The sequence below is a fragment of the Brachyistius frenatus genome, unplaced genomic scaffold, assembly GCF_029030835.1.
Source record: "Brachyistius frenatus isolate BFR_SWC_R1_liver_20210118 unplaced genomic scaffold, ASM2903083v1 Contig_4, whole genome shotgun sequence".
In the NCBI taxonomy this organism is placed as follows: Eukaryota; Metazoa; Chordata; class Actinopteri; family Embiotocidae; genus Brachyistius; species Brachyistius frenatus.
Genome location: NW_027210603.1, coordinates 3,582,702 through 3,607,328, shown reverse-complemented (window position 1 = coordinate 3,607,328; position 24,627 = coordinate 3,582,702). Strand labels below are relative to the sequence as shown.

The following is a 24,627-nucleotide window of genomic DNA, read 5'->3' as shown; positions in this document are numbered from 1 at the left end:
TTTGTGCATCCTAAAGCAACACTTCCTGCCATTGTCTGTCAGACACAAGTGAAACACGCTCTCTCTTTCTCTCTCTCTCTCTACAAAACACACACACACACACACACACACACACACACACACACACACACACACACACACACACACACACACACACACACACACACACACACACACACACACACACACACACACAATCTCCACAACCTCCTCCCCTTGCCCAGAGCTTCTGGTGCAGGGGCAGCACTGCCAAAAAGTTACAGGGGGGATGATAGGGCAGAGCAACTGTGTCTTCTCTGAAAAAGAGAATTAGGGGGTGTGATTAAGAGAGAGAGAGAGAGAAAAAAAATGCAAGCGAGATAGTTTGGCTCACGAGAGGAAGTGCAAGGCACAGAAAAGTCAGAGGGAAGCTTGCTGTGTCAAGCAGTTGACTGTGACTCTCTTTGTCAGTGCACAGCCGGGGCTCCAGCGCTGCAGCACCACTCCCCTGTCAGAGCAGAAGCTATCTTCTCCCTGAGCCTCCCGGTCCGTCCCCCAGCTGCCTCTTTGATTGACTGGACTGCTGTGGACCAGCTCAGGAACCTCTCACTGAATGTCAGCACCCAAAACCGGTGAGATTTTGAACATTTTCACATAACAGATCCATCTGTCAAAGACTGTGCTAAAGTTGTGTCTTCTTCAGTGACTCTGTGTTTCCGGAAAGTGTGTCAATCTTTCATGTGATGAAGGAAGGTTTTTGGCTGTTCTGGCTGTGTTGCTAATGTGGACAGTTATGATAGGATCTGATCCAGTTGTTGCTTTGGTTCATCTTTGCTGTTACTCCTGGGAAATGGTCAATTTTGGTTTTGTACAGCAGTGAGAAGCTTGCTTTTGTTCAGCTACCCTAACACATCGTAATCTGTGCTTCAGATTTATGTACACATATAAAATGTACACGAGGAGCCTTGTGTGAGAAACAGAAACAAATAACTTGACTTCATTTTTCTGGTTTTGCTTGTTTGGTTTTGGAAGTGTTATTTCTCAGGATGGGGAAGGGGAGAAAATTGGAAACAGAACCAACCCACCCCGGAGAGCTCGTCTGTCCACGAGAAGAATTAGAGTGCAGAGAGTGAGGAGGCACAAAGCAATAGTCCCTCACTGCAATTAGGGAGACAGGCACAGAGTGGTAGAGATGGAGAGGGAGACGACAGTGAAAGGTTAGAAAGAGGTTTGGTTGACAGGGAGAGTTAATCAAGTTGCTCTCACAACATCTGACTCTCCTCTGGACTGAATAAATGTCCTTTCAAGCAAGGACAAGAAGCAAACATTGATGTGTTAAATCCTGCATTAATTTTTTTTACCCACAAATCGTTATATAGAAAACTCTGTACATCACATCTCCATTGCCACATGATTTAAAGCTGCGTTATTAGAAAGTAGGGTAAAAAGAAAGTTAGCAGTCATCTGTTTATAGCAGGTTTAGCTTTTCACCCCCTCTTCCTTGTTATTGTGCACTCTACATAAATCTTGCTGCATGACATGAAGTGCTGGCCTCAACCTCTGCTTGCTCTTTTTTCATTGAAAACACCAAACTTTTGCTCTATTTTTACTCTCATGTGCCGCTCCATTTTTAGACACCGGTCTCCGTGGTTTGTTGGACTGTAAATCAGACTTTAATTGCTCTGTGTCCTCTCCAAAAATAATGGAGCTATAATGATGACAGTCATAGTTTTGCTTGGACTTACTGCAACAATGAGCTGAGAATCTATGTTTTAAGAAGTTGATTATTGGTAAAAGTTTGTCTTTGATGACTGTAAATCGGCTTTGTTTGGATTGGTTGGATTAAATGAGATATTTGAGATATATAGACTTTATTTTGGGGGACTTGTGGAAACATGTAGAACAAAATTATTTGTTGAGAAAATAATTTGTATATGAATCAATAATGAAAATAATTCAAAGTTGTAGCACTACTGGGAATATATTGAAACCTGGAGCCATATTTAGTTAAGTTAGGGGAGAACAAAGAAATGTCCTGTGCTTAATTAGAAATCAGCCTGAGCAGCCAAACTGTAACTCGATGAGCTTGACGGTTTGTATTTGTGTCATTGTGATAAATGGTCAGACTTGTGTTTGTGTGGTTTGTAAAGGTCGAGGGGTGCCGGGTTAAGAGGCCACAGTTGGCTGGAAGTGGCCCTCTGGGACACACTAACTTTCCTTCTCTCAGATTCAGACTACAGCTCTGAGTGTGTGTCGAAGATACAGAAGGATTACCGACAATGTTGTGTTTCATTTCCGAATATTCAACATTTGTCATGTGAATTAAGCTATCTTTAAAAGTTTGAAGATATATCTCAAAAGAAGACATTCATTTTCCATGTAAGTCTCCTTCAATAACGGTTTTCTGAGAACGTTTTTAGGCTCTACTGTCCAATCAAAACTTTAAAGCTAGATAGATAGGTAGATAGTTACTTTATTAATCCCACAAGGGGAGGTTTTTTTTCCGCTACAGCAGCATTATAGGTACAGGTAAAGCAATAAAAATAAAAAATATGAAATATGAAAATGCACAATATATAAAATAAAATAGAATAATATTAAATTAAACTAACTAAACAATAGTGCAAGGAATTAAGCAAGCAAACAACAGCCAACGGTATTATTGTTGGGTGATGGATTTGACCAGAGGTGAGTTATTGTATAGTCTGATAGCGGTGGGCAGGAATGATCTCCTGTACCTGTCCTTGTGACAGCGGTGCTGGATGAGTCTTTTGGAAAAAGTAAGCATCTTTGTTTACAATTAGCAAATTGGATTTGCTCTGGTGCGTTACATTTTCCAAGTTGCTGAATGACTTTAAAGTGTCTCTAAACACCAGAAATACAGACGTTAAAACCAGGTCACCTTTACTTAATTCTGTTCTGGTCTGAAGAGGCTTCTTCATGACAGGAAAGGTGGCAAACTGAGGTCAAATTAGCCCAAGGCGAGTGGTTGATTTACAAGACACGAGTGATTGGCCAGTTCTATCTTTAATATCCTAGCAGACTGTTGTTTGTGTTCATTAATAAACAAATGAGACAGTCATTTATTTGAATACCACCATCTTGTGGAAAAGTACTTTTACTACAAGAATCTGAGCAGTGTAACTAGAGAGATTTAGAAATGACTTGTCTAGAGCTGGAAACCCCTACAAGCAAGAAATATAATACATTTCAAGGCTTCTGCTTTCTACGCACCTCTCTGTTTATATTATGACGCAGGCAGCAACATTGAATCCCACATCATAAAACCTTTTCAAAATTAAATTTCACAGCAGCTTCACCTCACAGGTTTGTTCAGGTTGATGATATATTAAAAGCTACAACTTTCCGAAGGTTTACACGTCGTTCTAAACTCTGTTTTGAACTTTTCCCACACGTGTTCACACGGGAGTGTGAGGGCGTCGTACAGCAACACTTTCCAGCATCACACTCAGTTTCCAGAGAAACTAGGCGAGCGCCGAGTGCTATCGCTCCTCTCTGTGGTTTCACTTTGCTTTGCTGTTGGGAATGGAAATGCTTTAGAGGCGACCCGCTGCTGTGAGCAGCTTCCAGCACCCTCCAGCACCTTCGTGCTTCAAATGTCACCACACAGCTGTCAGCTCGAGCTTAGTGGAACCCATCTGAACACGTGCTATGTTTTTATCATACAGTTCATCAGACGAGTTCACATGTAAAACCACTGTTTTATATATGAAATAGAACTTTGTTACTTTTGTTTCTTTGTACTTTAATTTGTTTCATTTATGAATACAAAAGGCAATGATATAAACATTTTTAGGTCAATGAAATTTCCTTCTTATTTCTGCATCCCACATGAACAGTTCAGAGCAGCGTCGGCAGTGTCTCTTTGCTGTGGTTGTTGTTTGTTACTTTTGAGCAGCAGAACAAGCTGTAAACACAACACTGACAATTTATCACCTTATAAAGTCATTGTGGTGAACATGTTTTGGACTCCACCGTCTGACTTTTTAGCTGCTCGAAGCTCGACTGTTTTTATTAGCTGTCCATCCCATGCTCGTGAATACATTAAACCAGGAGGTCAAAGGTCAAGGCTAGTGTGACCTCACAAAATCTGTTGTGGTCATAACTCAAGAATTGATCATTTAATTTTGAAAGATTTCACACAAACATATTACAACCATCACATTTTACAGCCAAAAGGTCAAAGGTCAACTTTACTGTGGCATCAAAATGTCCTGCAAAAACCCTTTTCTCGCCATTATTTAACGCCATAACTCAGGAACAGAATGGGAGATTATGACCATATTTCACATTTGTTCAGACACTGAAGACACTAATCTTAGGTGTTGTAAAGATATTTAATATCTCCTGTATATACATGTTAGGATTGATAACATTACATATTATTAACATATATTATTAACATATATAACATAACATAGCATAACATAACATATTTTTATAGCAGCTTATGAGCAGTTTCAGCAAAACCTATTAGTATATATTTTCACTCTGTTGCGAGAATACAAGCCTCATTGTGCAAACTGACAACGCGCACACACACAAACTGTTATTCATAGATAAACGAGGTGTGACCGGGATGTATTCTATTTTTAACATGGTTGCAAAGTGTGACCTGTACTTATCTATGGACATATGTCTAATCGGCTGACACCATTGGGTGTAACCATTGTACCCAAAAATGTACGTTACTGATTCAGAAAAGCACATCCTACCCCACTGCTATGTAAAGTGAGTGTATAAATACTGTGCTATTTTTCGTTCAACTTGGAGGACTTTGCAGTCTCACAAGCTATGAACTTCTCACTGTGCTGCATGTTAAATAAGGAAGTCAATCTACCTTTGATCCAAGCCTCACCAGTGACCAGTCTACTCAAGAAAAATCTTCCACAGTCTCCACCTTGAAACTGTGGTGATTGTATGGAGCTTTTGTGCTGTCGGGTTGAAGGTGTAAGAAGCATCCACGTTTTGGAGTTTGTAGCTTCTTTGCAGCAACATTCATATTTTAATTCATACATATTGTCTACTGTCAATCTGTTTTATTGGCCAAGCATGCAAGCAAATAAGAGGATTCTTTTAAAGTCTAAATATATTATACGAGTCTGGACAGATATGGATGTAAAATGCAACTTGACTGACTAGCAGAACCACACAATCACAAAAGTGTAATTCTAGTTGATACTGACAAAATATTAAATACAGCTCTAAATGTTTGTTGTACCCTTATCAGTGCAATAGCATCATAGCAGGAATACTACAATTACTATTTCTAATTTAGTTGACTCTGTATGTCAATCTGGATGAGGTTTCTTTTGTTTCACTTCTTGAAGATCCTTAGGTTTTGTCCTGTTGTGAAGTGAATGTAAAGACAAATTTGGGATTTTCTGCCATTTAAATCAAATTTAAGTGTACAACAAAACAAAAATGTAAAAAAAAATTAAATCATAGTTTCAAAACAGCAAGCGACTTTTCAAGCTAAAAGATATTAGAATAAAAGAAAAAAAACTGTACGGATAAAACGGACACCGCGTTCACACCGTGTCTATAGCCATTTGTGTGCATGTGGCTGTGTGTCTGTGTGTTTTCATAACATGTCTCTCGGTTCGTATTCTGTACGTGTCTGTCAGTGAGGATGACCCCCTGGATAGTAAAAAACAGATTATTGTTTGTGGATCCCCAGCTTGCACCCGTTACCAGGAAATCTGTCCGACTGATAACTCCACACATTCCACAGGTCCCAATAATATACTGTGGCATTTCCGTCCCGGACCCCTCCAATATCACGCACATTATTCAAATCAAACTGTCGGATGTCAGTGAAACAAATCACACTTTTACTGTGTGCAATCACAAAGGCTGCCGCTGGGCATTTGTTTTTGCAAGTGTGTCATTGCAGCTCCGGAGGCATGTCAACATTGGCTTTTGGCCGATGAAGCATCTTAATTATTAACGCCCCTCTCCTTTTCTGTCTCTAATCACTTTCTCACCCTCGCTATCTTTTCCTTGACTCTTTTATTTTTTTCTTTCTTTCTGGCAGTATTCCCTGCAACTGCTGCTCCCTCCATCACTGTATGGCCTGACTGCATTCCTCTCATTCCTACCGGCTTCCTGTGACTGGAAGAGGAGTGAGCCCCACTGGCCACAAACCTCCACCTTTGAGTCCTACCCATGTATGCCATATTTATCTTTACTCTTCTCTCAGTTATTAAGATCTTCTTGGGGGTTTTGTAGGAAAATCGAGCCGCATTGAGATTCTGGGGGCGAGATTTTTGGGGATGACTTCTCCACAGAATCTCACTTATATTCTCATTTTAGTGCAAGGTGGGGATGTTTTTATTGAAGGGTCTAATGACTGTCCTTCTAGTTGAGTAACATGCCCGCACACAAATTCCAAAACATGCTACCAGCAGTGGCCCCGATGTAGTTATGATGAAAGATAAGAAGGAATAGCTCTATCTGATAATGACAGACGTGGTAACACAAATACTAAGCAGTCTCATCATAGTTGATATTGTTTTCAATTTTATGCAGACCTAATGTTTGTTTTTGACATAGTTAATATGAATATAATGGCTCATGAAATTGTGATAAGTAAATACATCAATTTTTAGATATATAAATTTCCAGTGTCACTTTAGTCGCTACCGTTCCCAGGCCGTCTTTATATCTGCAATAGGAGAAGCTCTGTCTCTAGCATGTGCTGTTCAAAATGGAATGTTATGAGATTCAATTTGCTTGAACGTATCTCAAATTATTCCTGCCACAGTCAGCCCCGTGACTGGGGGATAGACTGCTAAATCCTGCCAAGAGTACAGGGAAAAGACATACTGTTGTTGATAGCAGCTTTTTTCTCTCTCTCTTTAACTCAGGCCACAATTTTCCCCTTAGGTATACAATTTAACTTAACAATGGCAAACGCACCAACTCCCTCATAAGGTCAGGAAGATCTAAGTCACATGGAATAAAAAACTAACAAAAAACAGGGCCGTTTTCACCATCTTTTATTAGTTGTATTCTCTAAGATTTGTTTGTCTTCATGGATCCAATGATGTTGACCTTGTTTGGCAGAGCAGGGTGAGGAGACTGAAAGACATAGAAAGACTTCAGTTTGGAAGAGGACATGTGAGGATGAGCAACACTGAGTAAATGAATAGTAAATATCATGAGCATACATGTGAAATAAAATAGGATTTTGTGGTTCAGGGAGATTCAAAAAAATACCTTTGGGTTCACGTAGGTGTGTGTCAGATCCCTGTACAAGTGTGTGTATATATATGTGCATATATTCTCTGAGGGCTCGACAGCACCCTCCTGAATGAAACAAATCAAATGTGCTATAAAATGGAAATTAAAAATCACAGGGTTTGAGGCCTTCCTCTTTTACATATGCCACTGTGGTTTACTAATCATTTTCAGAGCCGTGCTTAGATTTTTGGCCAGTTTGTTCTGAGCTCTTTTGACCACTTCCCTTAAAATTGTCCTGTCTGACAGGACAACCAGAACCACAACCAGATGTTGCATTGTTTAAAGATAGACTTTGTGTAAAACTTGAAAAGTAAAATATCCAAATAAGTCCTCCTTACTGACTGCACAGTATGATCATGAACCAAAACAAGAGGACAAGAGTGATGGGGGAGTTGCACTGTGTTAATCTACATGTCCATAGTTAGCTCATCATAACTTTGGAAATATTTCAGCTCTTTGTTTGTGTCCTCCTCTTGTAGTCAGCATGGTGGGCGGGTAAATTCATTATATGTATTCAATTTGTGTCCCTGAACGTAGCTGATAAACACCTGCCGGTTTTTATAATGTCAACACTTAGTGACAGTGGTTATTCACTGTGGCTTCACTTAAATCATTGCTATTTCCGTAGGGATCTGTGGTGTGTCTGTTGTGACCTCATGAAAAGTGACTCATCCTTTTGTCTTATCTCACCTCTTGCTGTACCTGTATTTCTGGAAGAGAAACTAAGTAACCAAACATTTATTTGTTTTCCACCACATTTTTATTGGATGGCTGTAGATGCTGGCCTTTTTCATTGATGACACTTTGACATGTCATAAAAAGAAAAGCACCAGTGTCTATTAAAATTAATGTCAGTTAAATTCCATTTACTGTGTTGCTGCTTCAGTTTTAGGGTCCTGGTATTGTTCATGCAAACACTGTTATGGTTTACAGGGATAGAATGGAGCCACAGTTAAAATCTTAAGTAACACACCTTTGCTTTCCCTATGATAATGATCGCTGTGATCATGTCCTATTTTTTTTTTTACTTTACAATTACGATTTTTTTTAAATTAACATAGAGACAGGCTTATAAAATATTAATGTTGTCAGTTACCAAAACTCCAAGATTTAGTCTACTATAAAAAATTTAAAAAAAACAAAAAAACGATTTGCTGTGGACCAACTATACAATTTAGATGCGTCACATTTAATTTGGATTATTATGTTTTCTTCTCTTGACTAACTTTCATTTTTAATACAGTAAGTGGTGGAAACTATCTAAATACATTTACTCAAGTCCTATTACTTAACTGCAATTTTGAAGTACTTGTACTTAAGTATTTTTACATGATGCTAGTTTATACTTTCACTGCACTATTTTTTCCTGTTCCACTACATTTATTTGACAGTTTTAGTTACTTTAAAGATGAAGATTTGACACAATGGATGATATAACTTTTAAAGTTATAGCTTTTGAAATACAACACATGGTTCAAGATTAAACCTGTGGTTTCCAACTTTCCAAAAATCGGTGAGTAGTCAGTCACATTTCAGATGTCTGAGTTAACAGCTCCACCTAATGATTTTTCCCTTTTCCTAAACTTCTCAAATGGTTTCATTTTAATGAATGATCCAACATATATCTCATCAAAAATCAAAGATTAGAGAAACAGTCCAAAAACTGAAAAAAGATGTGTATCAGAACTTTGTTTTCTTGTTTGTTCTCCAAATAATCATCTCATGAAACGGACTAAATATAGCAGATCTGGTCATTTTAATGTCTTTTTTTTTAACTGATTAAAAAAGATTAAAGAAGTACTTATCTACTGTTGACCATTTTTAAGTGGGGCTGGTTATGATTTTTGAAGCCAGATGTGAAGCGGAAGGTGCGCAGCAAAACACACTCCGTAAACATCCTTACCCAGCTGAGTGCGGCAGATGGAGCCCTCTGACCAGCAGCGCGCACGCGGATGAAAGTGAGACTTCCAGCTGGTTTTATCAGTTTCACCGCCGACACACAAACTCAGTGAGGAGGAGACAGATAAATGGAAAGTAGCCCTCGGTGACGGCGGACGGTCCTCCTCTTCCTCAGGTTAATTACCGACACATGTTGAAGAGCTCAGGTTAGTTTACAGCTCTGACAGCGGCGCGTGCTGACGGTTGGAAAACAACGCTTTTCATATTATTACAAAAAAACTGTTAAAATAACGACCAGTTTAGTCCAAAAAACAACTCTGAAGATGACAAGAATAGACTGTCGGACGTCGTTTGCATCCGTTTTTTCTGTTGTCTGATTTCCTACAGCTGCTTTAAAACTGGCTTTCAGTCCGTCCGGTGTCGCATGAAATTCAAAATACGTCGCTTTTCAACACCACTTCAAAAAGGTAGGCGTTGTTTTCTCCGTAAAGTAGCTAGCAAACTACTTTCAAACACTTTGTTGACAAATGTCTTCACTGACACCGCTTTCTTATTCACAGGATCGCATGTCAGCTGAATAACGTGCTGTGTTTACTCAGTTTTGTGGTGTACATGTAATTTAAATGTGCAGCTTCCTGCCATAGACACTGCTTTATTCATGTTTTCCTACTTCTGACTTGTGTCCAAAATCTGCAGGTGTAAAGTGTCACCTGGCTGAGATTTTCAAAGCGAGATGGTTGTCAATTACACTTCAAGAAAATGCTGGTGTCACAATTTATTTAAAAAAAAAAAAAATGATATGTGTTACTGTGACCATGACACCAGAGTATACCTACCTTACCTGCATGAATTGGCTGTGTAACACCAGGTACCCTGGTAATTACCCTAATCTGACAGCCAGCATGACTATTTTAAAGTGATAAATGGAGTACATAATTGTGCAATTATGGTATTAGGGCCTCATTGTTCATGCTGGTGTAGAATTTCCCAGTGGATTTATTTCTGCCCACAATTGGAAAAGCCCAAATCATTCATTACATGGCAACAAATGTTTGTTTTTTGTGACCTCGGTGTGGGCAGTTCTGTGAGTGTGCTGTATTATGACAGAAGTCATAAAAATTGTTCAATCCCACCTAAGCCCCTTGAAAATTAAAAGACACACACACACACACACACACACACACACACACACACACACACACACACACACACACACACACACCCCATAGCAGCCATGCGTGGTATAATGTTCTCATGTGTCCAGGTTCGCTCTCTCAGCACGGGATGAGGTCATAGCCTCAGTGCCATTGCAGAGATAAAGTTACATTAGTTTTATGTGGGCCATGCCAAAGGAATCGACACCACCTACACTCCTCTGCTCCACTCTGTTGCCTTTTAGATTTCTCCAAAACGCCTTAGTTTCTTTTATTTCCTATCATAATTTCTAATATCTACCTGTGTGCTTTTCTTTGTATGTTTACATTGCATCACTGAATCAAGAATTTTATCATTCTTTATGTACCATATGCCTATGTCCATGGCTGAAAGTTCAAGTGACCTCTCACCACCTTAGCCTGCATTCAGTTGCCTTTTTCTCATTCAATTGGCATCAGCTGCCAGTCATGCCTTGGCTTAACTAGTTGTAAGAAATGCTCGCTATTCATAAAATTCTTATCAGACTGTTGCATTGTGATGGGGGTTGTGAGCAGTCAGTGTTGTTTTGACTTACTCTCGAGGCTGGGATTCACTTTGCATTGTGGGTAGCCCTCTAATAGTAATCCACAGTTATTTAAAACGCAGAAGATGATCATGTACATTCAGAGTGTTTTTTTTTCACTCAGCCCATCGTGTGGTTTGACACAAATACTGTAAGGAAACAGGTGTGCTTGTTGTTTTAGTTTTCTTTTGCTGTGAGTGTGCGTTCGAGTTGGCTTAGAACAGCCTTAATGTAGATTTAGTTATTTGATTTTAGCGAACCTTAAATTTTGAATTTGAAATCCTTATCTCCATTGAATGCAATTTATTTTTGTCTTTCTCTCTGTTATAGTTGATTGTAAGGCTGGAAGATTGTTTTCATGATCTAATTGATAATTTTCTTGATGAATGTCAGAAAGTATCAAAAAATGTCCCAGTTTAATATTCCAGAGTCCAAGATAATGTACTCCGATTGCTTTTTCTTTTTTTGTATCTGCCACTCAGTCCAAAATCCAAACATATTCAATTTCCAATTGTACAATATGTCTTTCTTGAAAAATAACTAAAAGGATTGATCAATTATCAAAGTATATGTGGACTAATTTTCCGCTGATTGACTACTTAATAAATTATTGGTGGGCCACAGACGCGATCACCATTGTGTTACCTCATTCAGCAATGGACAGTGACTTAACGGACAGGACATTCATTAGTTTCAATCATAAACAATGAATTGATTGTCACAATAGTTGCCAATTAATTTTTACTGTCAAAGGATGGTCAATGATTTCAGCTCTACGTGTGAGCCATTTTATTCTTATTAAGAGGACATTAAACATTCAGTGGAATGTTTTATTTTCATGTTGCATACTGCATGGATGACTAAGCTGACCAGGGACCTTCCACCACCAGGATTAATCACTTATTTCCAGCATGTTGTGTCAGTGGTTTGACCAAAGTTGAGTAAACTGAAAGAGAAGCGTGTTTTTCTTATCCCTCGATTGAACACGGATAGACTTCCACATTTATAAATGAAGCAGGACAAAGACATATTTAGTCATCAGATATCCATTCTCTGTATACCTGATTTGCTGTGGTGTAGTTGTGAAAGGGAATATCAACCTTTTCCCAGGACAGATAACCTTTAAAAGTCCCCAGTGTTCTCCCACTGTGCGCCACAGCAGCACACTCACAATAGGGACAGTGTTCTGCACCAGCCAGAGCCCCAGATCACATTTCCTGTTCCTGATTTAAGATCAACTCAGCTGACTACTGATATACTCTGCTCCTCAAAAACACAGCAACAGCACCATCCCTCTGCTGTGTGTGTGTGTGTGTGTGTGTGTGTGTGTGTGTGTGTGTGTGTGTGTGTGTGTGTGTGTGTGTGTGTGTGTGTGTGTGTGTGTGTGTGTGTGTGTGTGTGTGTGTGTGTGTGTGAGAGAGAGATAGTGTGCGAGAGTGTGAGAGAGCAAAATAATTGAAGGTATTAGGGAATGAACAAAGTTCAAACCAAAGTAACAGTAACTTTATCAAAACCAGCAGTAAAATCTGGCCAGTACAGAAGACCGTAACCTTATTCTTACTGACTGCAGGGTGTATTTGAAACAAAGAAGCCCTTCTGTGTACACAGTCTTCTTACCTAGTGTGCAATAACAGACAGTGATGAACAGTATAAAGCAGACTCACGGGTGATTCACTGATTCACGTACAGTAGGAAGTTGATATGAAAACCTGTTTTCTCAGTCAAATCATGCAGGCGCTGAATGTTTACATGTAAAAAAACAAAATATGCCAATATATTTGTTGGCGACCACTGACCTGAATCAGTCCGTGCTCAGATAATCAGTCAGTTTCTTTTGAAGTATGTAAAGGAAGTCAGCTGGTGGTCCCGTTTGGTCAAATGGTGACTCATGTCTTTATTTGCATAATTGAGAGTAACGTTAATGTGAATTATCACATTGTGTGTGTGGCAGGTTTGAATTTGGGGTAGTGTTGATGTACTATATAACCACTCTCTGCTATGAATGACAAACACCTCCCAGGTCAAGAAAGCAGAACACGCATATCATCTGAGTGCGTATGTTCTTGGGCATCACAAAGTTCATCACTCATGGCAGTCTTATGACAGCACGCTAGGCTAAATTTAGCCCTGTTTTCCTCTGCTAAAAACGAAGACCCCTTGGTGCACACGGGGGAAATAATGGAGCCATTTCAACAGTTGCCAGTTTTTTGTCTGTGAGAAATAAAGCTTGAGAACCTCGCTAAAGACCATGCTAGCTTGTGATATTCTCTCATATACACACAGTGAGCTGGAGACTTCTCACCTTTTCTAGGGCCCGCCTCAGGAACACGACATCGAGAGAAGCCTTATAACTCTCTGACCTCTGAACTTTTGGACTAAAAGAGTGTCAGGAACGGTACAAAACAATGCTGATGACTATGACACAGAGAACCAGATGGTAAAGGAACCTCTTATGTGCTTGTGCTATTACCCTGCTGAAGTGTAGGAGCGTATAGTTTATGTCTTGGCATAATATGTTTTACTTCACAGGTCTTGGTGAAAAAGAAAATGCAGTATGCGTTACAGAGTTCACTGCACTACTCAACAAATGATAGACATCTGACAATGACATTTAGACCACAGATTTCTTTGCAAGGCAAAACTTTGAGAAGTATTCCTCAGATTTTGTTATTAAGTGCACATTTTTTAATGACATTTTATAGCGAAATATTAACAAATCAGCAAATATAACAAAATTATTAGATCAAGATGAGTGAGAGTCAAACATACTTGGAAAAAGAGGCCAATAAACATTTATGAACTGCACTTTCTATACACATATCTGACAACCACATATACTGTATTTCAGCACTGGAAAAATTAAAATGATCCACTATCATCAATTTACCAATCATGGTTGGCCGTAGAAAACGTCCATATTCACATTAATTTGCGGTACGTCTGAGGCTGAAGTTACTGACAGACACACGCCATACACATACAGAAGCATGTGTGGGCAATTGGCAATGCTATTAATACACTTATAACCACATACACATGCCACATACTCATAAAAACAAGTGGTGTGATGCTATTAATATGTCGAGAAAAGAGCAATGCACAAACTCGGGGTCCTCAAACACGTGCACTGCACGTTGCATGATTACACATCATAAGACAAGTGTTTACTGACAGGTGACACTAAAAATACACTGGCATGGTTTTACATCTCCTGAAACTTGCACACAGAGCCTCAGTGTTCCTCAAGAAGAAACAAATGGGCACTATAAATACACTGGCACTGATACACACCAGCGCCAATCCACTGATACACATGCACACACACTCTCAACTGTCACACAAGCAGATCTACTTATGCAAACACAAAGACCTGCTGTGTACACTCACAAGAAACAACTGCAAGCTATTAATATCATGCATAGGATGGACACACACACACACACACACACACACACACACACACACACACACACACACACACACACACACACACACACACACACACACACACACACACACACACACACACACACACACACACACACACACACACACACACGGGGATGAACACATAAGGAGATTGATACTCCAGCTGCTCAGAAGCAGAGGGACAGAATGTGCCCAGCAGCTGTGGATTCCTATAAACGAAGGGACGGGGGAGGGACAGAGAAAAGGACAGAGGGATAGGTGGCAGCTAGGAGGGACTGCTCAAAGTGGCCAACATGGGGAAGGAGCTGTCCTACAATTACTTTTGTGTGTAAGACTGGGTCTATTAATAAAGAGCTGAGTGTAAACATTTACATTTAGAGGCATGCTTGATATCTAATTGGAAACTATATTAATGTGTTTTATATTTTATGCAACATTTTGTCTCTGAACTTTGTCTCTTTCTGCTTTGTTGCTCATCTAACCAAGCCTGCAACTGGCCTGCTGCAAGTGTTTATGTATACTGTACAGTAAATAGCACTTAACCTCGTGTGACTTCCAGACTTTACTTCATCCAATACCACTGTGGAAGTTCACACTCTTGTCCAACCGTAAACAAAGCACATTTTTGCCACAGTGTGGATATAAATACAGCCAAAGGATATCTGTGACTGTCTCAAACTGCAGAGAGGAGCCAGTGAAGCCATTCAACCAAAATAGCAGCTTCTGCTTGCCTAAATGAACCAAGAGGATGTTATGGTGCAGACTAACTTTAGAAACAGGAAGTCACTGTTTCTTTGTGAGAGTGTGTGTCTGTGTGAGTGTGCACGCTCCAGTAAAGTCTATGCATGTGTGCAGGTGTGGCCGTGGTGTGTGTTTGTGTCGGTGCTACAGTGTGTTGCTGCTGAGGGCCCACAGAAAGAGGATGGTGGTTGTGAAACGAATGTGCTATTACAGAAACCAGAAGTTTGTCTCTTTGCTATTTATAGCATCACAACGCTCAAAAGAGAGAGAGAGAAGCATGCACACAGATCTTATCATGAGGCACTTCTCCTTATTTTTTTAATTTTTTTAAATGTTCCAGATTTTGTCTCTTATCATATGTTTCTTGAATTTACAGAGCATATTTGAAGAACAAAATCAAATTTAGGCTAAAAATATGTTTACTATTGCTTTCCTTTTTTGTAATGTGATGTTAAAACAAGTGTGTTCTGTATATGTTGTCTCTTTTTGAAGATTTGGTAATACTGTATAAGAAGTAATCAGGAGCTTTTGAAACCCTTCGGGTCAGGGAAGGAGAAACCTTAACTGTTTCGTTGGCTCTTTGAATGCACAATGCAGTGACCAAGCTAGTTTTGTGTCTAGTCATATAATGAGTTACACTGTAACTCTGCCTAAAGTAACAGCGTCAGTACAAAAATCAAAACCTATTTGTTTTCAAGTGTGGCTTGTCTGTAAAATTGTCTAAAAATGTAGGATAAAATACAAAAACGTCCGCCGGCGTAAACGGTGTTTCTCTGGGAGGACATGCATTGTACGGACAAATTGTTCAAAGTGAGTAGATGTCAGACACGCATGCTTGTTGCAGAATGGTATTTGCTGTTTTCTCTGTCTAAATATGCCACAGGTGCTTTTTCTCCATTTAGATGAGAGAAGTAGCTGATCATTTCCTTTCTGTGTGGGGAGTTGACTTGTTTGGCGATCATGTGAGAGTGTTTGCAGATACAGACAGAGTCCCCATTACCACAACCACCACAGTCCCGCTCCTCAAGTGATTGTCTGATTTCCTTTGAAAACACACATTTTTTTTTTCAGGTTATACATGCTGTGCTGCTGTAACTTGTACTTCCTGTTGCAACTTTCAATTTTGTATAACATAATTTTTTTTTTTTTTTTTAAACATCTGAAACTTAAAGAAAATCAAGCCTCATATACTTCAGCAGTGTTGCATAATATACAGTCACGCAGGCAGAAACCGGCTGCAGTGTCTCTGAGAGTTTTTCTCTGGCTTCCTTGCGTTACCTGTTAAGGTAGGAATCCAGTGATGCAGGAAAACTGTCCAGAGCAAATTGTGGACATACATTTTTTTAACAAGAGGTTTTTTGTCTTGTGTCTCCTTTTGTTTGTACCATGCGGGAAATTATCATGCGTCAAAATTTTTGCTGTCACTGATGCTTGTCTGTCTTTCAGTTTTTCTCTGTCACACATCCAGCAAATACAAAGCACAAGGCTGTCAACAACAAAGGGTGTTATTTGGGATTCGATGTTGGGTGATCAAGCAACAATATTGAAACCTCTTGGCTTGAACGATGCAAACTAAATTGTTGTGGTCTTATTAACTCCCTGCCTGTTTTTTTGTTGTTGTTTTTTTTCCATGTCCTGCTGTGTGTAGAGTCTCACACAATCAGCAGTAAGAAGAGCGTGGGAATGTTTTCTTCTTCAGAGGAATTCCATCAACTCAGAATGTCTTCACGGACATGATTATTTCCCTCTCTGTCTGTCAATGATGCTGTTAGGAATGACTTTGACAGGGAGGCAGTTCAGTAGGACTTATTTGTAGCCTGCCTATCGTGTTGTGTTTTGGGCTGGTTTGTTGCACATCTTAAAAATAATCTGATAACTTCGCTCCACTTTACGGACCATAAATAAACCCCCGCTTACAGGATTTCTGGGAGTCCCGTTGATGACTTTTTTCAGGTGGTGCAGTAAATTTCCACATCTTTCCCTCCCTCCCACTGTCCCTCCACCCCAGAGGGAGCAAGGTGTCTCCTTCCATACTGTATCTGTCTACACCTTTGTATCAATACCGAAACATTCTTCACCACATTTATTGGTTTCAGGTGTCAGTCACATCGACACATGAAAACAGTTTCAAGTTACCTGCGAGCTCGCTTATGCTATTTTTATTTTTGTAATTTTTTTTTTTTTTTTCACCAAACTTGAGAAAAAACTTAAGCTGATGTTTTCTCACAACCAGTTCTTATTAGCCTTTGTTTCTGTGTTATCTTATATCGGTCATGTCATCAGGCCCACATAGTGCCATACATGCAACGTTTAAAGCATCCGTGGTGAAAAGTAAAGTCTCTCCCAGATTTGTACAGTGGCCTCTGGATTGCATAAATTCAATTCAATTCAACTTTATTTATATAGCGCCAAATCACAACATAGGTTATTTCATGGCACTTAACACATTAAAGTCCTTACAGCAAGATGTTACAATATTATAGAGAAACCCAACAATTCAACAATTCACACATAAGCCAGGAGGGGAAAAAAAAACCCTCCTCTTTAAGGGAGAAAAACCTCCAACAGAGGGAAGGAAAAACTCCCTCTTAACAGGAAGAAACCTCCGACAGAACCAGGCTCAGGGTTGGGCGGCCATCTGCCTCGACCGGTTGGGGTGAGAGGAGAGCATAGAGAGAAAAGGACAGCATAGAGATAGAAGAGAAGAACTGTTGGGGGAGACGACAAGCGCAGGGCAGAGACATGCAGCTCCATGACGGGACATCTGCAAAAGAAAGAAGAGAAACTACGCGAGCGAGGGAACTGAATGGAGACAACAGATAATAAGCAAAAACTATGGGAGAGACAAGGATGGTGAGGTATGAGTCAGTTAAAGGGTAGGAGGAAAGAAAAGAAGCTCAGCATGTAACGAGGTCCCCCAGCAGCCTCGGCCTATAACAGCATAACTCAGGGTTGGTTCAGATCTACCCAAGCCAGCCCTAACTATAGGCTTTATCAAAAAGGAACATTTTTAGTCTAATCTTAAAGCTAGAGAGGATTTCTGCCCCTCGAACACAAACTCCACAAATGGATCAAAAACCTTTTTCCACTCCTCTGCACCTGTAAAAAGACATCTGTCTTCTGTTAGGACACCAAAGTTTGGTTCAGTCGTCTCAATTTTACTAAATTTAGGTATTCATTTCTTTTCATTTTTGTAAAAACCTTGAAGGGCGATGATAGATTTATGTACCTAACCCAAATGCCTGAACCACACAATGTTCAAATACAGCTCACCACCCAGTTTCTTTCATTATTTCTTTCTTTTAAACACATCCAACCCACTATATGCAAACACCCATCTCTTTTGCCTTCCTGTATTTAATGTTGGGCATTGGCCATTTCACTTGAGGCAGTAAGACTTGAATACAATGAAATATGATGGGGTCATGTACAGATGTCAAGTGGACATCCAAACATAAACGTATGCTAAATATACTGAGTGCACCCTTCATCATGTTTATGTAAATGACAAACAGTACGTGACTCTCCAATTGTTCTTGTGGGGTTTTTTGTGGGGTTTTTTTTTGTTGGGAATATCTGGTAAATGCATACATCCTCCGGGAGACCCTTTGTGTTTGAACTGGAAATCTAAGATATGTGCACCTCTTTTCATGCTCTTTATCAATGATGACAATCTATTTAGGACCAGCAGGCAGACGACATTGAAAAATAGTAACATGCACAGTGTGACAGAGTATGTGATGTTGCAGCCATAACTACAAGGACACCATGGGTTATTTTTTTCCTCTTTCTCCTTTTGTAGTGGATGTGATCATCAGCGATCAGGTTTCATTACCCAGTAGTGGGGAGCAGCCCATGGACCTGAGTGTGACCCACAGGTTGTTGCATCTGGGCCCAGATCCGGCCATGCTGGCCTCCCACCCTCCCTTCCTCCCGGGACCTCTCAACACTCAGCATCGCTCCCAGTTTTCCCAGCACCAGATGCAGGTGAGGCCAAACGGAGGTATCACTCTTGAGTCAGTACAGACAGAGGGTGACAGGATGAAGCTTCAGCGGATCCAAGTATAGTCACAAACTCAATGTACAACACGAATGGCTGTGACATAGAGTGATCGGACAAATCCATTGGCTGCGTAAATGTACAGCCAGTGGGTTATTTTTACGAATTTAATTCATCACAATAAAAGCCTCTGTATTATCAACATTCAGTACATAACAAGTGTCTTCATGTGATTTTGACCTCATTTAAGTATTGCCCCATCAGGCAGCATTGGCATTTCATTTGTGTGAGACACACCGAGTCCAAAGCAGACAGACCTCATTCCACATCAGCCACAGGAACAAGCCAGCTGCTTTCAGCACATGCCTTTACTCAGACACAATGCTCAGCAGAAATGAGTGAGAAGCAGGTCAGGTTACTATAAACAGACCAGCATCTCGGCATTTAATTCTGATCGACATTCATTACAAATCAGCTGATGAAGGCTGCACTCTGAATGCAAGGCTATCTTTCTGTTGTCAAGAATTGGCTTTTACTCGATATGCAAATGTTGTTGCGATAGCAGTTTTCAGTCTCTTTATGGACACAGTCCGCACAGACACACCATGTCAGTGTTAAAATTTCTTAATTTCTTTCTTCTCAGTATTATACTGAACAAAGGCAAAGAGAGATGGACGAGGAGAAAAGAGAAGAGCGACCACTTCTGATCCGAAAGAATAAAAATGAACAGAGTGAGTCGCCTGTATTGTATTTCTCCATACTGTCATATTCTTTGGTAGGTTTCTTTTTTGTTAAAAGACTATAAGGTGGGTGACGTGCTCTTCATCTGAGTCATAGCACACTGTACTGTGTTTTTCATTTTAAAAGAAGGGGATTTCCATCATTACTGTGATGTATTCTCATATTCCAAGGAAAATTGTACTCATATCAATCCGTAGTTAAACGAACACACTCGTTTTAGGACACACTTTGTGAAGTTTTTATTTTTTACCATGTCGAGGAAAATGACATAACAAACATCTTGGATCCTACTTCTCCTACTAAGTCTGTTTTTTGATACACGGTAATATCAGTACCTTGAAGAAAAATCTTTTCTGATCCTGCAAATCGAAAAATTTTGATCAATATTTTATAATATCCATCACAGCTGCGAACGATGGAAATCATTGTCCCTTTCATGATGGACTTTATTGACAGATTGTATTGTCTGGCAGGTGCCCTGGTGAGGCAGAAACTTCGGGAACATATAATCATGAAGAACCAGCCTACCAACGACAGGGTCACTCCCAATCATAGCAGTCTTGCTCCAGGATACGGGTGAGAAAAGCATCCATGATGCAAACACAGCACATACTCAGAAAAAAACATGACTCTTATTGTGGTAAAACTACAGAACAATGGGGTGAAGACATTGAGAGAACTTTCTTTTTTCGGTTTTTGTGAAGTGGCCTCTTCCTTTTCTGACTTTATTGAAAGTAATAAAATATAATTAAAAAGTAGAGAAACTCTCCTCATACAGACTCGTGAGTGAAGCAGTGTATCTGCTTTTGTTTTGGTTACCAAGGCTACCAGCTCCTGACATGTTCCCGAAGCCCCAGGCTACACACTGTGACCAGCCTAAGGATCTTGCCTTGCGCAGAACAGGTAAGACACTTCTGTGTCTGTGGTTTAGGATCTCAGCCTGAGGTCAGAGCTGTGAAGGTCACCGGTGATTTTCCATATCAGCTCTGTTCTCTTGTTGTGTGTGTGTGTGTGTGTGTGTGTGTGTGTGTGTGTGTGTGTGTGTGTGTGTGTGTGTGTGTGTGTGTGTGTGTGTGTGTGTGTGTGTGTGTGTGTGTAACCTGAGTAAGATTCAAAGTCATTTCACTGCATTATAGCTCAGTGGAATATTTTGTTTGGCGTGATACTTTTCAGGGTTTCAGCAAACTGTCATTATGTTACATAGAATGGAAAAGTGAGGGACAGTAGTGTCCTTTGCTTTGGGATGAAGGAAGCTCATCAAGCCTGCAGGGCCAGAGAAAGGCTGAGCAGCCATAAAAACAACAGGGACAGGGAGAGACAAAGACCAAAGCAGTTACATAACTTTAATTAAGGTATGTGTAAAATGAACCGCGTGAGAGTCCAGAGCAGGACTCCCTCACGGTGTGAATGAGAATGGGAGTAGTTCCATCCTCCTGTACATTTCTGCGAGTACAGTAACCATTATTTATTTGCGTTGCCAGAGAACCCTCAGCACACACACACACACACACACACCCTCTGGTGCTTTTGTTGGCTTGGCGACAACAAAGATTTTCCTTTTATCTGCGCTGAGCCAGCCACTGATTGATTACTTTGTTTGGGTTTATTGGAGACTGACTAATGTATACATGGAACTCTTTTATGCTTCTGACCAGGGCTGAGGTATTTGTTTGGTTCAGATTGTTTTAACTCAGTTCTGTTATCGGAATTGAGCACAACATTATAGTGTGTGCATTAATGAGTAGGTTCTTTCTAGCTGACAGAGAAGCCATATAAGACAAATTAAAGTGAGACCACAGTAATAATTATGTTTGTGTCCGTGTGCAGTCTCTGAGCCCACACTAAAGTGGAAGTTAAAGAAACTCATCACCACCAGGCCAAACCCGCTGAAGCGTAAGATCAGTGCCCCTCCTGCCGTCAAGCATCGGACAGAAACTCACGGTAGAGTAACTACATTTATCCGGATCACTCTCATGAGATTCTGTTTTATTAGTTCTTGTAGCAAGTTTTTCCCGTTATTTTTGCTTTGATGTGATTTTTTTTTTTTTTTTAAACACAAGACACTGTATTTGAGCAACATACATTCTGCAATTTCAGCTCATACTTGAAACACATTGACACAGATTGATTTTCTATTCTGTTACGTGCAAACAGTTCCGATAGAGTTTGGTGTCGTATATACAAAAGGTGTCTTTCAATTTTGTCCCCCAGACTCCTCCCCAAGCAGCAGCAGCAGCACCCCAGCGTCAGGGTGCAGCTCACCGAATGACAGCCTTCATTCAGATAATGGGCTGCTTCCACTGGCTCATGAGGTGAGCCCTTCTTTTATGTTTATACTGTAGCAATTTCTCAGACTTTCTAATCCACATTAGCATATAACAAATGCCCAGGTTGGGGTTGAGTATCTTGTTCAAGCGTACATCCTCATCATTATGGATGAATTCATACAACATTATTTTGCTTTATTTGTCAAGCAGTAAAAATGTGATGTCCAACTTACTCTATAAAGTATTGGCAAGGGTTGGTCTAAAGGACAACCACCAACAGTTGAATGATAATTGGGTGTTTAATGCAATACAGTAATAATTCCCGATCCTTTAAATACTGGAATTTAATAAAGCTTGATGCACATTTTTTAAATACATCCATTTTATTAACTCTTTACTTTTGCTCATCCCATCCTTTCAGTGAAAGGCACTAAAGAGAGTTATGTAAATGTGTGTCTTGATGTTTTTATGTTAAAAATGGTTCATGTAATAATCTGTGCCTGATTATCTGTATCATGAAAAACTCTGCCTCATTCAGTCATACAGGTTACTTCACAACGATGGTAGTTTATCCCATTTCACCCTGCCTCTCAACCACAATGCATTGCCCAACATCACTGCTGGACTTCCTGCACAGGTGAGCAACAACACATCATAGGATTCTCTTCAGAATCATTATTTAAATGGTTATATGACAACAAAAACTACAAACAAGAATCATGTGTCAACTTCAAGGATACAGTTCGCGTAGATACACATTCATGCCATGATTATGTGTATCTAAGACTGAATATCTAAAATAGAGACTGCCAACATGAACACCTATGAAAGAAATGTGGCATATTCAGGCTTTCCCTTCCCTCATGAGCTCTGTAGTGCTTTTTATATAAGGTGAATCCATCTAAGTAATTTACTCACTTAATGACATTGTTAACACATTTGTTAAGTAGTCTATCTCTGCAATGTGACAGTCCATTAAGCACCGACCTCAGCATTAACCCTTCATTTTGCTCATTTGTGTAAACTGTACCCATGATGAGGGATGAAATTTCTAAACATAATCTCTCCTCTACTCATTTGTTCTCCCCTCTCTCCTCAGGCTGGCTTGCGGTTAGCAAGGCCATTGCCAGTATCGGCCCTGCATCAGGTCTACCTGCCTCTGAAGGGCAGCAGTCCAGCCCTGACTCAGCACCTGCAGCCTGTGCTCATACTGGAACCGCATACTGGGCTGGTGCGCTCCCAGCTTGTCTCTTGTGAGTTGTATAACTGTTCATGTTACTCCAGAAGCATGAAGTCCCTCGACATACACATATTAAGAAGCCGTGCATTTGGGCATTTACAGAAAGTGAAACACAAGGGAACATGTATGCATATTTAAATATCTTTTTTACCTTATTTTTTATTGGCTTTGGGTCCGTCTTCAATATTCACACTTGCTGTCTTTGCAAGTCCCTGCTTCTGTAAGGTATATCTGGTCACTGGAGGATTTTCAGAGCTCTTTCAGATGCAATTGAATAATAAGGACATCCCATGGCTTTTCTGTTCTGTATACCAACATTTTTATCAGTCCAAATTGAGGATAGGCAGACATACTGTTTTTATCATATTCTTTTTTTGTATGGTGGTGTGTTCAATTGCATACATTCTTTTACAGTTTCACCTTTTCTTCCTGTTTCTTGCCACAGCAAAAAAAAAACACATATATACGTACATATGCTGTCTTCACAGAATTCACAGACATTTTTGCATAGCCAGAAAAGCGCAGGTGTAAAGTTTTTTATAAATGTACAGTGTGACATAAATATAGAGGTTGTTACTGGCACTGCCTTCCCCTTTAAGAATGGTGGCCTTGTGGGTAAGCTGTGTGGGTGTCATTGATTGTGTGTTAGGGGAAGTAGCTCCCTCCCTCCAGTGTGTGAGGAAAGAGCACCTGCAAGTTATCGCAGCCAGCCATAGTAAAGTACATGCTGCAGGTAGTGGGTTCTACTAGTCAGTGTAAAATTGTCCAGAAAAAGTTCAGTTTGCAGCATAATTGTGTTCGATGGCTGTATGTTGTGTTTGTTGCTCCAGAGGAAAGTTCCTGTACATGAATGCCCCCACATGGTCTCGCTGAACGCCAAGGTTGGTTACCAACTACGAGTATGTTGAATCAGTCTAAAGAAACCAGTGTTCTAATGTTGTTCACGTTATTCCTTTGTTGTGGTTTTTTTCTCATTATGCTATATTTTAGGCCAGTGTTTATGGATGTTATCGCTGGGGTGTCTGACCTGAGACATTGTGTTGCAGCTGTGCATGTGATGCATTTGGAGTCTTACTCATGTGGTCAATGTTGTTGTGGGTTTCATGCTGAGTATTTTCGTGTTGTTGACATGTAGCCTAGACAATGCCCTTTTAATGAGATGGGTTTTTTTTTTCTCCACTGCAATTATCTACTCTCATCTCCCTCCGATCCCCACATGCCTAAAATCACATATGTTGTAGACTATTAAAAAAAAATTCTCTTAAGGTCCCACCACTTTGCAAAACTAAGTGACATCTGTGGGTGTAATTGGGTGTTTCATTTAGATTTGGAAGCTAATGGTCTTGAT

General features: G+C 40.0%; 1 protein-coding gene across 5 annotated transcripts in view; it reads left to right on the top strand.

Annotated features, from left to right (window-relative positions):
• The first annotated feature begins 277 nt into the window (after positions 1-277).
• LOC138628155 (histone deacetylase 7-like) overlaps positions 278-24,627 on the top strand; it is a 43,169-nt gene continuing 18,819 nt past the window's right edge. Inside the window, exons 1-10 of one of the 5 annotated variants that reach the window (XM_069711041.1) lie at positions 574-611; positions 6,038-6,170; positions 18,834-19,018; positions 19,675-19,762; positions 20,246-20,348; positions 20,596-20,675; positions 21,600-21,713; positions 21,984-22,084; positions 22,578-22,676; positions 23,139-23,292. In XM_069711041.1, coding sequence (XP_069567142.1) covers positions 18,887-19,018; positions 19,675-19,762; positions 20,246-20,348; positions 20,596-20,675; positions 21,600-21,713; positions 21,984-22,084; positions 22,578-22,676; positions 23,139-23,292 — 871 coding nt within the window. In that variant the 5' untranslated portion in view covers positions 574-611; positions 6,038-6,170; positions 18,834-18,886. Of the gene's footprint in view, positions 612-6,037; positions 6,171-9,288; positions 9,351-9,372; positions 9,612-18,833; positions 19,019-19,674; positions 19,763-20,245; positions 20,349-20,595; positions 20,676-21,599; positions 21,714-21,983; positions 22,085-22,577; positions 22,677-23,138; positions 23,293-24,627 lie in introns of those variants that run through there. The other 4 variants (XM_069711023.1, XM_069711050.1, XM_069711031.1 and 1 more) reach the window with 4 other exon arrangements.